The sequence below is a fragment of the Agelaius phoeniceus genome, chromosome Z (genome assembly GCF_051311805.1).
Source record: "Agelaius phoeniceus isolate bAgePho1 chromosome Z, bAgePho1.hap1, whole genome shotgun sequence".
Classification (NCBI taxonomy): Eukaryota; Metazoa; Chordata; class Aves; order Passeriformes; family Icteridae; genus Agelaius; species Agelaius phoeniceus.
In genome coordinates, this window is record NC_135303.1 from 70,599,832 (window position 1) to 70,615,955 (window position 16,124).

Consider the following 16,124-nt stretch of genomic DNA (forward strand, 5'->3'; position numbering starts at 1 on the left):
CTCTTTTAAATTAAATATGCATATGTAATATGCACTTTGGAGCAGGCAAGGACCCTTCTGTGGGTGCCTATGGAGTCGTGCACTCTCAGGTGTGTAATTAAGAGGTGTGTAATTGATGTACAAGGAGAAGAGATCTTAGTGTATTGCATAAAAGGCAAGGGCGAGGGGGGAAGAAGAAAAAAAGAAGTCCAAACCTGGCTGTATGATACTTGGCAATGTACTGCATTTCTTTTTCCCACCATATCAAAGTTTGCACGGGAGTAAAGCAAGAGTTCTCTCTTTCATGGGGCTCGCCTTGCCAGCAGTGTGCCCTCATTTCACATTCCGTAAAACTGATCATCTCCCCACTGCTTGCCTGCCTGCCCCAGCCTCCCGCTGACCCCCTCTCTTTCATCCCTTGCCCTGCCCTGCATCACCACAGAACTTTTCGTTACTCGCACTTTAAAGGCCAACCACACAGAAAGATTAACAAAAGTTTATTAATCATGAAGTATTAAAATTGTGACAAGTGAAAGGCATCAATGCAAAGTTAAGCAAGCAAACTATCCCCAAACTTGTGACAAAGGACTCAGTGAATACCACAGAAGGAAGTCCTGTCTATTTTTTTTTTTGCCTGCAGTTGAAGACACCTCTCATATCTCACACGCCACATCAAAATCTATAATTCTTCATATCACATACTGAAAATGATTTTATTTATCCATTCACATTAACTTGATATAAACGTGTCCGGAAAAGTCAAGTAATATGTTTTATATTAGCTCAAACATTTATTAAGTAACCCAAAATTCAATAAATAAGCACAGACAATAAGTTAAAACATATCACGAATCGACCAGTATGTAACAAGAATGCTTTATCTACACAAAACATCCTATTTCACATCGTTTGTTCATTCCTCCAGTGGCCCTGCCCTGCGGCGGGGTGACCGGCACATGCAGGCGGGCGGGCCGCGGGGCCGAGCCGGGCCGGGCCGAGCCGGGCCAGGCGGGGCGGGGGGCGCGGCGGCGCCTCCGCCGGCGCTGCGGAGGGACAATAGCAGCAGGAACGTAAATAAATGCGTAAATAAAGGTAGGGAGGATCGGCAACTCAACTGTCACAAAATCAAAGATCCGAAAAAGGGAAGCGCTCTTGCGCGCTTTTTTCTTCCCCCTTTTATCCCCTTTGTTTTTTACAAAAAGAAGCTTTTAATTTTTTTTCTTTTTTACCCCATCACATTCGCTGTCGCTCATTAATGCTTAATCAAAATGGATTTGATTCTCTCTGGGGTCTCTCCGTGCCTTTTCGCGAACCCGCCCGGCCGTCCCCGGACGGCGCCCTCGCAGCGGAAGGAGCCGGCGGCAGGTCGCCGCTCCTAAATAAACCATAAAAATCATTAAAACAGAAACAAAAATGCATTTCTTTGCAAAGCCAAAGCCGGACGGGCGGAAGGCGGGAGAGCCGGGTCGTGGCGACGGAAGGAGGCCGAGCGGGGCTCGGGGCGGCCGCGCGTCCTGCCGCCGCCGGGCGGGGCGGGCCTCGGGGCACAGGGGTGCGCGGGTGATGCGCGGGGGCACAGGGGGCTTGGGGAGGGTCGGGGGTGTTTCTCGGCCCACAAACCAGTCTGTTGGTGTCTGATTTCAGATCCTGAGTCGACTCCCTGGTAAGTCGGGTGGGGGAAGGCGGGGGCGCGGGGCGAGGCGGGGGCGCGGGGCGAGGCGGCGGCGGCGGCGGCGGGGGCGGGGGTGGCGCGGGGCGAGGCGCCGGCCATTAGGTGAAACTCATGGAGACTGTGTGCTCTAGTGCTTTGCGGCGGAGGGAGGCGATGCTGGTTCCCCGCCACACGTCGCTGCTGTCCGGGGAGCTGCAGAGCTGGGGAGAGCCCGTCACGTTGCTGGGGCCGGGCAGGGAGGCGGGCACCATGCCGGGGAAGGCGGGCTGGTAGAGGTGGGACTGCAGCCCGGCGCCGTTGGAGCCCGCCAGGCTGTTGGAGAGGCCCATGGAGTTGGGCGGCGGGCCGGCCGCCAGGCTGCACTGGGACAGCGACTGCGCCATGGCTTGCTGCCGTCCCAGCGCCGGCGGCAGCGGCAGCTGCGACACGCCGGGCATGGCGGCGGCGGCCCAGCGCGTGTCGTTGGCGTGGAAGGAGCACAGGCTGTCCCCCATGGCGGCGGCGGCGGCGGCGGCGGCCGAGGGGAACTGCGGCAGCCCCGGCGTCGGCAGCAGCGTGCCCGGAGCGCGGAACACGTTCGTGGTCTTCTTGCGCTTCTTCCACTTGGCGCGGCGGTTCTGGAACCAGACCTGCGGACGGCGGGCAAGCGACACGCTCCGTTAGCCACCACCACCCCCCGCAGCCGGGACCCCCGCCCCGGCTCCCGCCGCCCCTTCCAGCCTCGCCCCCGCCGGCCACGGTCGCTCTGCACACCCGCAGCCCCACGCGCGTCCCCATCACAGGTTAACGAAACCGCTGGAACTTTTTATAACGAAAGCGATCGATTTGTCCGTCCTGGGCAGGAAACTCCAGGAAAGGAACCTGGCCTGCCCACGGGGAAAAAAAAAAAAAAAACCAAACCAAAACAAAACAAAACAAAAAACCCACCAAAAAACCCCGACAGTCTACGGCTCTGGGCCTTGCGTGGACGCGCTCCCGAGCCGCCTTCGGAGCGCGGCGGGCGGAGAGCCCTGCCCCGGGCCCGGCCAGGAAACCCTCGCTCGCACCAAACCGCCCGCATTTGGGTTTAAAAAAACCCCAAAAACATAAAACCAAACCTATAATAACAAAGCCAGAGGTGGTTTAGGTGCGTGGGTGCTCGTGGTGGCACCGTGGCAGGGATGGTTTGGTGGGTCTCACCGCACCGCGGCCGAAAGCAACCGAGACAGTCGTGAGCCGGGAGAGAGCGCGTCCACCTGGAATCCGAGGGAGCGCAGTGCCCCATCCTGCCGGATTCCACCCTCTCAGGCTCCATAGGCGGACTGAGAAAGGCGGACGCCAATTAGCAGGAATGAACGGCCGTGAGGGAGCTAAATATTATATGAATAATCGAAAAATCGCGTTCAATTATGTTTTAGGGTTAATAGTCAAATTGCGGCTACAAAATCTTTTTATGTTTCATGGTTTGCTGATGGTGTAAAGAATCTCCATCCGGTCTGATCGCCTAAGTTCATAGCTACACTGCATATGCTTTTAAAATGTGAATGTTTCCAGTTGAAAACTGGTGCATGACAGATTAAAATGCAAAGAAAACCTGGGGGAGATTTTGAAAATGCACATATGACAACTCTAGAAATATATTAACCATGAGCATTTGGCAACTTTGAACTCCTTTTAAAATGCAGCTAGCCTCTGAAAATTATTAATACAACAGTGAGAATCTAATGGAGGTTGGAATCTAAAAACCTACCTTGATGATACCTGCTGTTACAGTAATATAGACATACTGTAAATGTATTTTAAAATATATAGCCCATTTAATTCCCCAGCTATAAACGGGTGAGAGAGAGTGAAAGCGATAGAAAGGGAGACAATATCACTTTTGTTTTTCTTCTTTTTTTTAAATGTTCTTTTCATGTCTTTTTTTTTTCCTTTTTATTTCTTTTTTTTTTTCTTTTAAGAAGCTGAAGCTTTATGAAGATCTCATTGGAATCCAGCGGATGATTAATGTGAAGATTTGGTAGGAAATCTGGAGAGCTGTATTAAAGCTCAGATCTCAGGTTCATTTCGATCAGCCAGCCGTGAACTCTGGGCCGAATTCATTACACTTTAATAGTGCTGGGAGAGGAAGAAAATGCAATTTCTCATTCCATTAGAAAACTAGAAAATACTCTCAGCTTGTCCCCTATTAAGATGTGGCAGGTGACGGGACCATTGTGGGGGACACGGTCAATGGAATTACAGCACATTATTTTTGTTCATATAAAATATTGGAAGGCAAGCCTGACTGTGCAGAAGTTATTTCACTGATTTAGTTTTTATGTAAATAAAATATTGAAAGTTAATTAATCCGTGCTAGAGACTAATGATTATGCTTATTATATTGCATTTGATCGCGTAATTTGCATGATTCTCGCATTGCTGCTTAATAAGCCATTCCAGGTTATAAATAATTCTGAAATTGGTTTCTAATAATGGCATGCTATAAAAAGAATGGTTTTATTACAGCAGCTTGAAAAGCAGAGCAATATCAGATGTGGAATTGGACTCCCGTTTAAGCATCAGCCAGTTTAATAATTATTTAAATGTATCATATACATTAAATACAGATCTAAAATGAGGAAAGTGGTGATTTATCCTAGCATCTAAAACCCTTAAAAACATATACAGCTGCTATAAATTAAGCATTTGGAGCATTCCTAATCAGTGCGGAGCCCATGTACTGAAAGGAATGTGTAGGCTATCTGTTAACTATAAAGAAAACTGTAAAGTACTCGTATAAGAACATAAACTAATTATTATTTAATTTAAATTTGATCAAGGACTAGTGATACATCGGATTATGAAGTAAATATATTAAATATTTTTTGCCTTAGATTACATAATGTTAATCATTTTGAAGTGTTAATTAAGAAGGTTATGTTGATCTGATTACTTTTTAAATTACAGAACATTATTGTAAAAAAAAAATTTAAATTGACACTCTATTAAACTGTTTTTATCAGCAGTCTCGAGCTATTAGCATTGGTTTAAGATTATGCCAAGGCCATTAAAACACTTTGTCTTTCTTTCTACGAATTTCTTTGATGTGCTGTTAGAAAATAACTATTTCCATTTTATATTTTACTTCATTTACCACACTCCTAATATTGAAATTGGTATCATTAACCTTTGGGAAACCCAATAAAGTTTAATAGACCTCATTTTCTTTTTTTCATAGAGTCAGTTGTCCAATTATATTTTATTTGTGAATCTAATTTCTTTTTTAATTTAAACTAATTATAGTTCTGTGTAGGCTGAGTCAAATTGTTTTACTTTTTAAAAACAGACGTGCTTTTTCTGTCACATTCAAGAACGGAATCTGTTTTCCTTCATAAAACGTTCATTTAGGGATTTCTCTTCACGTGTCTTTATTTAGCTGAGGATTTTAGCTGTGCTTGCCGATAGGAATTTTTGAACAGTGACTGCGCTGAAGTGCTTCAGCAGCAGCAGCCCCGGTTCGCTGTGCTGAGCCAGGGTGCGCATCCCACAAGTGCCTCTATTGTGCAGCCTGTCATTCCTCGGCATGGACTCGCCTAGAAAGTCGCTACAATAACCTTATGCACAAAAAAGCTGCCTCTGAGCAGTCTAGCGCTTTGCACCTTCTCCTCCTTTACCAAATTTCGTTTACATTAATTTGTCTAAGTAGTTTCCTACTGTCCTGTGTGCATATATATATATATATATATATATATATATATATATGTCTATGTATGTCTATGTATGTATATATACGTATTTTAGAGAACAAAGTACACCCTAGATGTTGAAGTTACTCGCTACCCCCGCCGTTCCCAGGCATTATAAAAGCCAGTATGGGGAAAGTCCGAGTCCAAACACAACCGGCTTTTATGGAAGTGCCTTTTTACGAGCCGGTATGCCTTCCCTCGCACCCCACCTCGGCTCTCAGGGCGGTGGGCTTTGGCGGACGTCTCTGCCCGGCGCTGCCGCGGCCGTGTCGCCATCAGCACCCTGGACAGCGGCCCTGCCGTCGGCTACCTGGAGGGCGGCCCCGCCGCCGCCACCGGGCTCCGCTCCGGTGCAAAAGGAGTCATTCCCGGCAGGTCCGGCTCGACTCTTAGCGCCGGGCTATTGCGAGGACTGAGACCGTTCTTCTCGGGCTGTCCCTCCCCGGACTCCTTCCAGCCACGGGTCGGGCCGTGGAGCTGAGGGAAGGTCAGCCCACGCCCCGCTCGGGACCACCGCGCTGCAGGTGGGTAGGATAGAGGAAAAGGGGACACCCCAAGGTGACACTTTTGCGGAAAGGGGAGCGATGCATGTCTGATTTCAAGGCTTTCTGACCAAACTGTTGCGTTCAGGGGTGGGTTATTTACCCCGCCGTCGGGCTCAGGTTTGGGGCACCCACCCCCCTCCCCGTTGTGCCTGTCCTCGCCGCCGGCCGGCCATGCAGCCGTCCGTGCGACTGGGGAAGGGCGGCAGGCACTGCGCGGGGGCGGCTTTTCATACCTGCACCCGGGACTCGGTGAGACCGATGCGCAGGGCCAGCTCCTCCCGCATGAAGATGTCCGGGTAGTGAGTCTTGGCGAAGCTCCTCTCCAGCTCGTTGAGCTGCGCCGGCGTGAAGCGAGTGCGGTGCCGCTTCTGCTTCTGCTGACCCTGCTGCTGCCCGGCCTGGCTGGAGTTCTGGCCGCCCTGCTGGCCTTGCTGCTTGTCAGCGTCTTTGGCGCTGACGGCTAGAGAGCTGGGGTTGGATCCCACCGTGGTGATGTCCTCTCCCGGCAGCAGGGTGGTCCCTTCCACCGTGTCCGAGTTGGGAGCCATGTCTCCCGGGTGTCCCCCCGGATCCGAGCCCCCGACGCCCAGCCGACACTTGACTGCCTCCCGGTGTCCCAGCAGCTCGGCCGCGTCTTTCATCCCTGCGGAAGCAAAGGAGCGGCAGTCACTCGGCTGCAGCTGAGCATAGATCCATCAGAGCCCCTCTCCAGCGCACTGAACTGGAGAGAGACATCCAAGCACCGCCACCGCCTCCCCCCGCCGTCCCCGGCCGGCCGCCCGCCAGACCCGCAGCCCTGCTCGGCTCCACGACTCGCAGACACCCTGGCCCGGCGCGACCCGGGCGGAGGGGAGAAAACTTTACATCGAGCAGCTCCTCTTCCTGCTGAAATAACCAGTTCCCTGCCCCGCCTTCCCTTGCAAGACCAAGGGAAGGGAAGAGGAGGAGAGCAAGTTTTCACGGGTTCAACTTGGGTTTTCCAGCGGAGCTGGTAAGAGAAAGAGATGGAGAGAAAGAAATAAGGCTCGAGCCGCCCTGTTGCCGGGAGCGTTACCTCCCCGCCAGATGCGCGGGGACCTCGGTCAGTCTGGCCGATCTTTCCCCTCTCCTCCTTCCGCTTCTCTAAACAAATTCATGAATAACCATAAATAGATAGATACAGATATTTCTCCCTTTTCTTTTTCTTTCTTTTTTTTTTTTTCTTAAGGAAAAGGAGGGAGAAAAGCAAACGGGTGAGCAAGAAAAGGCCACACAGAACTCCGTAAACACCATCGAGCTCATCTGTCCTAAAATAATAATCATCATAATAATAATGTGTAGGTATGTATATAAAAACTGGGAAGAGAAAAATTAAATGATCCACAACTCGCTGTAGATCTACATACACCGTAGGTCGCACTTTCTTCTTTTTTATGTTAAATCAAATTAAACTTTAATACAGTACAATTACTTTTAAAGGAATTAGCCCATTTAGAACGCATTAAGGTAAAATAAGGAACAAATTGTCAATTTCCTGCCCCGGCTTCCTCCCCGCTCGCCGCCGCAGCCGGTGCAGCCGCCGTAGGGCGGGGGGGTGCCGGGGGAAACTCACCGAGACGGGCGTCCAGGAGGTCGGCGTGAGACAGCATCGCGCACCGCTCCAGGGCGAAGGCTGTTCCCCCCCAAATTTTAGCGGCCTTAAGTTATTTAAAATAGATATAAGATATGAGATATATATATATAGATATATATATATATAGATCGTCTAAATGAAAGAAAATTCGGTGTGTGGTTAAAAAGGGGGTCTCTTGCATTATAATGTCCTTTAGAGAGACGGGGAGGTGCTTAACACTTCAATGAACCCGTGAGCAGCTCGGCGCGGGGACCAATCAGGAGGGCAGCCTGCAAATGTCAGCGCCCGGAGCGCCCCGCTCCGCCCGCCCGCCGCCCGCCCGCTGCCGCCGCCCAGGCCTCCCGCCGCCCCGGCCCGGCCCGGCCCGCGCCGCGCCCGCGCTCCCTTACCCCGCTCCGCCGCCTTGCCCGCCCGCCTTCTCCTTCTCTCCTTCTCTTCCAAATGCACATTTGCCACACTCGTCCGCTCCGGGTCGCCCCTGATTTACCGGCTTTTATCGTTTTTAATGCCTCCTCGGAGCGCACCCTCTCACCGATCAGTCTCCCGGGGGTCTCGCAAGCGCAGAGCCCACCGAGGGCTGCGAGCGGGGCAGACGGGTGGAGCGGGGTCGGGCAGCGCCGGCCCCGCTGGCCGGCGGTCCCGGGAACCGGGAGCGGGAGCGGCAGGGGAAACTGCAGCCAGGCTTTCACCCACACAAGCCCCGACGGCTGCGGGGCGTCCAGCAAAGACAAACTTGCCCGAGTTCCCGCAGCGGGCCGTGCTGCACAGGCTCGCCCGGCCCCCGGGGCTGCCCGCTCGGTGCCGAGGCAGAGCGCAACGAGGGGCAAGGGAGCCCAGCACCATGCGTCCCGGCTGCCCGGGAGCTCTGCCTCCCTGCCCGGGATTTGAACGCCCATAACCCCTATTTTTCGGGTAAAGTTTACAAGTTCGGCTAGCCTACAAACTCAACTTAAAGCAGTAAATAAAGTTAAATGCTTTTTATTTTCCTCTTGAATATATTAAACTACTTGAACAATTTAAAGTGCTTTGCAGGAGTGAAGCGAACCATTTCTAATGTTCTGATTTTTCAAAGCCAGCCAACAACAAAGTTTAGATTAGTAATATATTTCTAACCAGAGTAATTTTCAAGATCATTAGGCATTTATGTAATTAGTGCCAAATCTATAAGCTTTTATTACGATTATTAGAGTAAAATCAGTATAAATTTGTACTAATTTACTACTGTTTAGACTTGGCTGTCAAGCCAAGAGGTTCTTATTGTAAATGATAACTGAGGAAATTAAGTGCAAAATTCTGTACCATTTCTGATCCGCTCCTAAACAATCCGTTTCAATTGTATTTGTAGCAGAACATAATGCCCTTTTAAAGTTATTTGACTTGTATTTTTATTTGCAAAACAAGAAAAATACCCTCTACGCGGGCACAATGAAAACTGATATTTACTACTTCCAACTTGATTAACATTGATTTTTAATTCAAAAGTGATGCAATTAAGATTATTCATTTAGTGCAAATAAAGCTTCCACCAAAAAGCGAGCCCAGTGAAGTCTATGTTAAATAAAACGGAGCCAATGGCTTTTTTTTTTCCGCCATCCAATTGACTTACACGAAACACTGTAAATACTGCATGCGAACAGATGCAAGAGTGGTTTTGTTTGCAGCTCAGATGTGCAGGGGTTTCGGCAGAGACTGAAGGAGACAAAGGAACCGGCCGACCGATCTCTAGGGCAGTTTTGCTGCCTTTTTTTTTTTCCCTCCTCCCAGCTCAGGCTACATTGATTCAATTCAGCTTTCAAGACCTCGGGATGTTGCGAAGGACCTGGGTGCTCGGGAACGGCCGCTCAGAGCAGGGAGAGAGACCCAGAGCCGGGCCACAATTTAGCCGGAGACACAGAGAGAAAGAAAGCAGATGGAGGTGGGGTGGGAGTTTCGGGATTGTTATTTTTTCCCCGGCTGGATGGGTGACTACGGAGATAGCACATTTGCTGTGCTTTTTTCCTTTGAAAATTATTCTCTGTGTGCAGCTGTAGGGCAGGAGGGGGGAAGACCCGGCGGTGGAAACCGCTGGGAGGAGCCCCCCGGCCCGCTGCCGGACCCGCGGAGCGGAGCCGGCGGAGTCGCTGGGGAGACGCGCAGCCTTTCGTGGCCGCGGGAGCCTGGCCGTGCCCGGGCCGGGGTGAGGCGAGCGGTCAGGGGCTGGCCGGGGCGTCAGGGGCTCAGTTTTAGCTGAATGTATCGGCACAAGTGTGCGGGCGCTCGAGGTGCCTGCAGTCGGCTTCTGCCGAGCGCGCCGCGGGCAGGGTGGCAAGGCGTGCGTGTGCATCTATTCCGTGTTGTTGTATGTTTCAGGTCGATAAATAAATGTGTAATAGTTAATGTGCAGACACATCAGAGTAATAACAATGGGATGAAATCAAAGGATTATCAATCTCTGTTAGCAACTGCTGAATAACAATGTTGCGGTGTGATTGATAGCGCGCTTCATTTTATGACTTTTCTATTGCTCTTGATTTTTATAGCAGTATAAACAAACTAAATCATTTCTTCTAAGACTTCAGATCGCAATGGTCTTAAGGGAAGGGGGGAAATCAGAGAAGGAAGTCTGCGGGAGAGAAAAGAGCGGACTGGGCTGACACTTAAGCGTGTCAGAAAGAAAATGACAATGGGGCACATGTAAAATACCCTAATCACATTCCGCTTTCGCGCACTCCTGTTTTGTCAAGTGCCCGAATTCACCTGGGCAGCGTCGGAGATGTATTTACAAGGATTTTATTCCCCGTCATCTTTCCATTTTCCCAGTGTAGCCAGAAAACTGCCAGTCAGCTCCATTCCCTGTTACAATTTACGGTATTCCCCACATGATCATAGGAACTGAAGTTCCTAACAAGGAAAGGCTTTAGCACAATGGCCAAAAATCTTCAGAGTGACACGAGTGTCTTCAGAAATCACTTCAGAGCAAAGTAAAAGGATTTTCTATGACGGATCCAGTGATTTTTCCTCAATAAATAGGTTTTAGATTGTTACACACACGTAGAACTGGAACAAAGGGCAGTACCAGAAAATATATTGGTTGCCCCTAATAAAATTTATTTAGACAGTTTATTTCTCATAAAAAATAGAGATTGAATTTCGTACAGAAGCGCCTGCCAAGAGGCCAGGCACTGGGAGATCATCTCCCCCCGCACCTTCCTTTGCCTTTCTTTCCTTTTCCATCCCATCCCTTCCTTTCCCTGCCCTGCCCGGCGGAGCCCGGCGGGCCCGATCCCGGGGTCCCGGCCGGGGCCGGCTCTGCCCTCCCCTGCAGGGCCCCCCCGCCCACGCCAGCCGATCCGCCCGAGCGAGGGCCGCGGGAGCGGGGCGTGCCGCGTCTGGGAGTAATATAACCCTAATTCTCCAGCGCTGTGACCCTGGTAAGAAAGGGTAGAGAACTTTCCAAACCCCAGAGCTCCCCCTCTCCCCTCCCCGCTAAACTCGAGCCCTGATTGAATGAGGCTGTAATATAAACAAGTGTATTTAACCAATTCTGCTCTGATTTAGAAACAGAACCTTCTTTTATCAGAATAATTATATTTGGACAGAGAAACACAGTAAAATAAGGTTAAACTGCTAAAGTCAGCAGGGTGGCTTGGCATAAATGGCTGATAAGATTTGTAATTTGATATTTTATTTATGTATTTCTTGAGCATCCATCCAGTTAAGCCGGCTGCTGTATGCAGAGCACCGTAATTGGTTTTTACACCCAACAATGCTCACAGCGTTTACCAAATGCAACTTTTGGTTGTTGGCTTGTTCGTGCGGCTTCTTTTTTTTTTTTTAATATTTTTTTCTTTTTATTTCCAGACAGTAGTGCTGAAATATCGGATATTATTATTCACATTCCCGCTGTTCAGTGCTGCATTGTAACATTGTTCGCTTTAATGAGAAGCGCCTCCCTCAATAATTAACGACCTCACATTCCCCTATTTTCTTGCCTGATGAAAAGAATCAATTTTAATTCATTGTAAATTACAGCTATGCTTTTGAGTGTTATTTGCTTACTTTTCCACATCGACATACCCTAAACACAAATGACAAATCAAACTATATCCTTTCGTTAGGGGTAATTTGGAGTTAAGAAATGGAAAAGCATAAACACGTGTTTTCATTTCAATCAACTCTCTCGAAAATATGACTTCTTTGGAAACGAAGGACAAGGCTGCCAGCAGCTACAGATCCCAATTTATACATTCTAGTCAGAGCTAAACGTGACGATCATCGCCGCTTTACGACACTAGGCTGCATGTAGCATTTTGTCGCCGCTACAAATACACTTCTTTGAAAGCAACTTTATGAAGTTTAAAGGCATCCGAGGCAAGAACGCTCGCAGCTGATCAGAAACGAAGCCGTCAGGTGTCCCGAAACAGCCTCCCCAAGGTCGGCGGGGAGAGCTCGGGCCACCTGACACCTCTCCTCTAACTCTGTTAAGAACAGCATTTTACCATTTTCTTATTCATGTAAATATCTGTATCCGGCTACAGAGGAGCCAAAGGCAGCGCCTGCCGTGTCTCCTCGCGGGCAGGCTGCGGGCAATCTCCCGACAGTGAAGCGGTTACTTCAGATTGAAAGGATGGCTTCTATCAATTAATTTTAATCAGAGCGATGACAACCAGTCTTTTATGGGGAAAAAGCTATTTTAATATAAAGGAATGCCTGACGCCCCTGCCCGCTCTTACTCGACCAGATGCAAACTCTTTACACACAGAAGTCACCTCCCCCTCTCCATCCAGCTTCGTACGCATGCATATATTATGTATATGTTGGCTTTTGACATAATATTAAGTTCATAAACTTAAAATTGCGGAGCCGAAGCGTAACACACTGTGCTGTAGCTTTTGCAGTTGAACAGAATTATTGGGGCTGCTCCGAAAGGCAAAGGGAATGCTGGTATAAATAATTTTTCAGATACGTCCCAGTTTAGGCAAACAGCACACTTCTGGGGAGACTTTTACTATTGAACCTTGAGGAATTTTTTTAACATATACCTGTATTTTTAAAATCCCCATCCGCCAGGTGTAGCAATGACAAAATATACACCAGAGGCTAACGTGGATGGACTATTTAACGCTCTTCCCTTTTAAGGCCACAGTTTTAATCCCTTCAATTGCATAGGTGGTATATAGTAATAAGGAACATACATATTTTGTTTGTATGTGTTAAGTTGGCTGCTTTTCTGATTTCTATTTACTCAAGATAAATAATCATATATCAGTTATTCAGTTAGGTGACAAGTCTAGTAATTGGAATAAAAAGAAAACATCTCATCCTTATCTCTTCCTCTAACTAGATATAGCGCTAATAAGACTGCATCAATCTTATCTGGCAAATAAATAAAATAGACAAACAAACAAATTCGCCTCCAACAAGTTAATGTGGTGTATCTGAGTGGAAAGTAGATATTTTCACGCATTCTGGAGATGAGGAGTGACTTTTAATAAAATCACAAGAAAAACAAATGTAATTCTGTAAGCAATTTCAGAGCTCAGCCATCTCTCTCCTGCGCCGTTACTTAGCATTCTCCAGCCGTCCTAGCCTTTTCTTTTAAAAACCAGTTAGTTCCAGAAATATGACTGTCACTCAATCTGGGACCTTTCGATCCACCTTCCTTTATTATTTGGGGGGCAATCCTAGAGGTAATATGGCTTATTTTACAAGGATGATTTTTGTTGACTTTTTTCTTTCCCTCCCTCTCCCTTTCCTTTCCCCTCTTGCCCGAGCGCGGCTAATTCGGGGCGTCTATATTCACTCAATTAGAGAAATCTAAAGAGAAAATCGATCTTCCATCTGCAGAAATGCCAGCTTAACAAATTAGATTCTTGTTTCGTGCAGGTGATTTGGTGACAGTTGGGGAATTAGAAGTAATAAGTTGTTGTGTTTAAGACCACCTCCTCGCCCCCGGCCCTCCGCCCTGCCCCCGGCCGGGCCGCGCCAGGGGAGCGCCGCGCCCGCGCCTCCTCCGCCGGCCGGGCGGGCGAGCCGCCGCCGCCACCGCATCTCCCGCTGTAATTAGTGCTGCTGCCCTCCATGTGGGCTCGATTAAACCGTGATTTAGCCGAAAGAAATATAATTATGGCTGCAAATAAAATAATCAGCATTGAAGAGCGATTTCCTTAATGAGATGGAGCGGTTGCACGTCACGGAGTAAAGGGGTCTCATTAGGAGGTGGTAATGAGGCTTGGGTGAATATTGGGAGTTACACAAAATATCTAAACTGCTGAGAACACCCAGCGCCGGGCTTGGAATGGGGGTCCCGCTCCCGGCCGGGCCCAGAGAGTCCCGGCGCTGTCCCCCGCCCTGCCTCTGTCTCAGCCGCCCCCAGCCCGAACCCAGCCCGGTGCTGGGCTCCCCGCCGCCGCTGCCAGAGGACGGGCATTCGCGGCCATTGCGCTCTGCCCGCCCGCCGGCAGCGCCTGGAGATGCGCGTGTCGGGCACGGCTAATTTAAAGAGCCGACAGCGCGGCCATTTTAAAGAGAGGAGCAGCAGCCACGCCGGCGGCTCCCACCGCTGCGGGCCCGCCCGGCTCTCCCGGCGGCCGCTAGCCCTGGCCATCGCCGCTCCTCGGCGCAGCTCGGCCGGGAGAGCTGCGCCCGGCGGCCAGGCGGGGAGCACAGGGGCGAAACGAGGACCCGAGCCGACTGACCAGCCCGCTCCCCGAACGGCAGCGCAGGGCCGAACGGCGGAGTCGGAGAACGTGAATTATTCCCGATACGGCCAATTAGGGAAATGGATCCCGGCTCGCCGACCGCAGCGCGCCGCGCCGCCGCAGGCGCGAAGCCGCCAAGATGGTGGCACCGGCGGCCGCCTGCCGCGCATGCGCTGCGCGGGCATGGCGGCGGAGAGTGGCGCGCGGGGGCCAGAGCGCGGCCCGCGCTCCGTGAGGGCGGGCCCGGGCCTGCAGCGCCTGCCTCCCCGGGAATAACCGGGAACAAGCACTGCTCCCCGCCGAAATTACGCGATGGCTCTGCCGTCTGGCGGAAGGAATCGCGTTGTTTTGTCTTCTTCCCCCGCCCCCCCCCCCATCCGTAGCTTTGTGTTTGGTTTTTAATAGTGTAAAACGGGCACGTCTTGGTGTTCTGTCGTCTAATCAAGAAAATCTGCTTGCATATGAAATACTAAAATAAAGGCCAGTGTGTTTGTCATTTTCTGCTTATGTGCTCAGTAACTTAAAGAAGAGATGGAATCCACATTTTGTTCTCATTATCACTGAAAACATTTCATTCTTCAGCCTGATGCCTGCAATAGATATAAAGGTCAAATTTCTTGATGAGGAACAAAGTCTGTGTGACACAAGCAAAAAAACGCGGGGAGGCTGTGCTTGGCAGCAGGGGAGAGGAGAGCTCCAGGAGCACTGATGGCCCCTCGGTTGAGGACTTGTCCTACTCTTCTACCTTTTTTTTTTTTTTTTTTTTTTGGCTTGTTTTGGATTTTTTTTACTGACTACCTCTGTGTTTTCACTGTAGCAGTCTTTGTAATCTTAAGGCACTTACAACATACATATATATATATGTATATAAAGATACGTATACACACACACACATCCAAAACAGTGATATTTGTCTCCCATTTTGGTACTCTCTACAGTGATGGAGTCGTGCCAGCACCAGGCAGACTCTAGTACAGTATGGCAGTACCTATGTTTATGACCACAACCATGTTAGTTCTAAGGGACAACTCTTTCTTCAGGTTGTTGTTTGGTTGCTTTTTTTCTTCTGGGAGAAAACATTTTTTGGTTTTGAATGCTTGATTCTGTTGAGAGAAATTGCAGATAATGTTTTGGGAAAAAAAAATTAAGCTTGTCAGATGACTCTCTTGCTGGTTGGAAAAAGATAAATGTTTTCTCAACAAACACTCTTTTTGAGTTCTTGGGTTTCTACTATTTTCAGAACATTTCTACCATTTTCTACCATTGTTTGTTTAGTCTGTGCTCTCTTTTCTGCACCAACACAAACTCTTTTGCCTGTGCGTCTCTCTCCTCCTGGCCAGTGGCTGGTAGTTCAGTCATGGCTTACAGTGCTTGAAATTACATTCTGCACGAAGAAGCATCCCTGTCTTTTAAAGTTGTCATGAATGTGGTACAGTTTTCTAATGCTTCAGCTGTAGCAAGGACCTGCAATACTGCAACCTGAGTCTTATGGGTTTCTTCACATTTAAATCTAGCTGTCTGTTCTCAACTGAAAACATGGGCTACCCATAGTAGGTGTTTACTGTAAGCACAGTGTCGCAAGGTAAGCTGAGAGCCAGCACTCAGAATTTTGCATCTTCTGTTCCTGGGGAAGCTACAGGATGGGAAAACCAGTTTTTCTTTATGCTCCAGTTGAGAATAAAGTAGGAGATTTTGTAATGGGCAGAAGGTACTTTGTGTGCTGGGAGAAAAAGTGTGTTTAGGGAACTGCAGTATGGTACAGAAAGAGTATTTTATTTATGTGTAGAATAGTGACGAGACATGAAATTATTAGAACCTTGAAACCTCCTTTGCCTGACCCTGTCTGAGAGGAGGCTTTTGTGCCCATGGTCTTGTGATTGCAGGTGCCTCATTTGTGACAAGCATGGGTGGGATGGTCCTTGAGTAATA

At 49.2% G+C, this 16,124-nt stretch overlaps 1 protein-coding gene across 1 annotated transcript; it reads right to left on the bottom strand.

Annotated features, from left to right (window-relative positions):
- Positions 1 to 459: 459 nt before the first annotated feature.
- OTP (orthopedia homeobox) lies at positions 460 to 6,693 on the bottom strand. Its single transcript, XM_054652626.2, has 2 exons — positions 6,137 to 6,693; positions 460 to 2,280 (listed from the first exon to the last, which is right to left on the bottom strand). The coding sequence occupies exons 1-2, from the start codon at positions 6,542 to 6,544 to the stop codon at positions 1,750 to 1,752; spliced, it is 939 nt and encodes a 312-aa protein (XP_054508601.2). The 5' UTR covers positions 6,545 to 6,693; the 3' UTR covers positions 460 to 1,749.
- Positions 6,694 to 16,124: the final 9,431 nt, after the last annotated feature.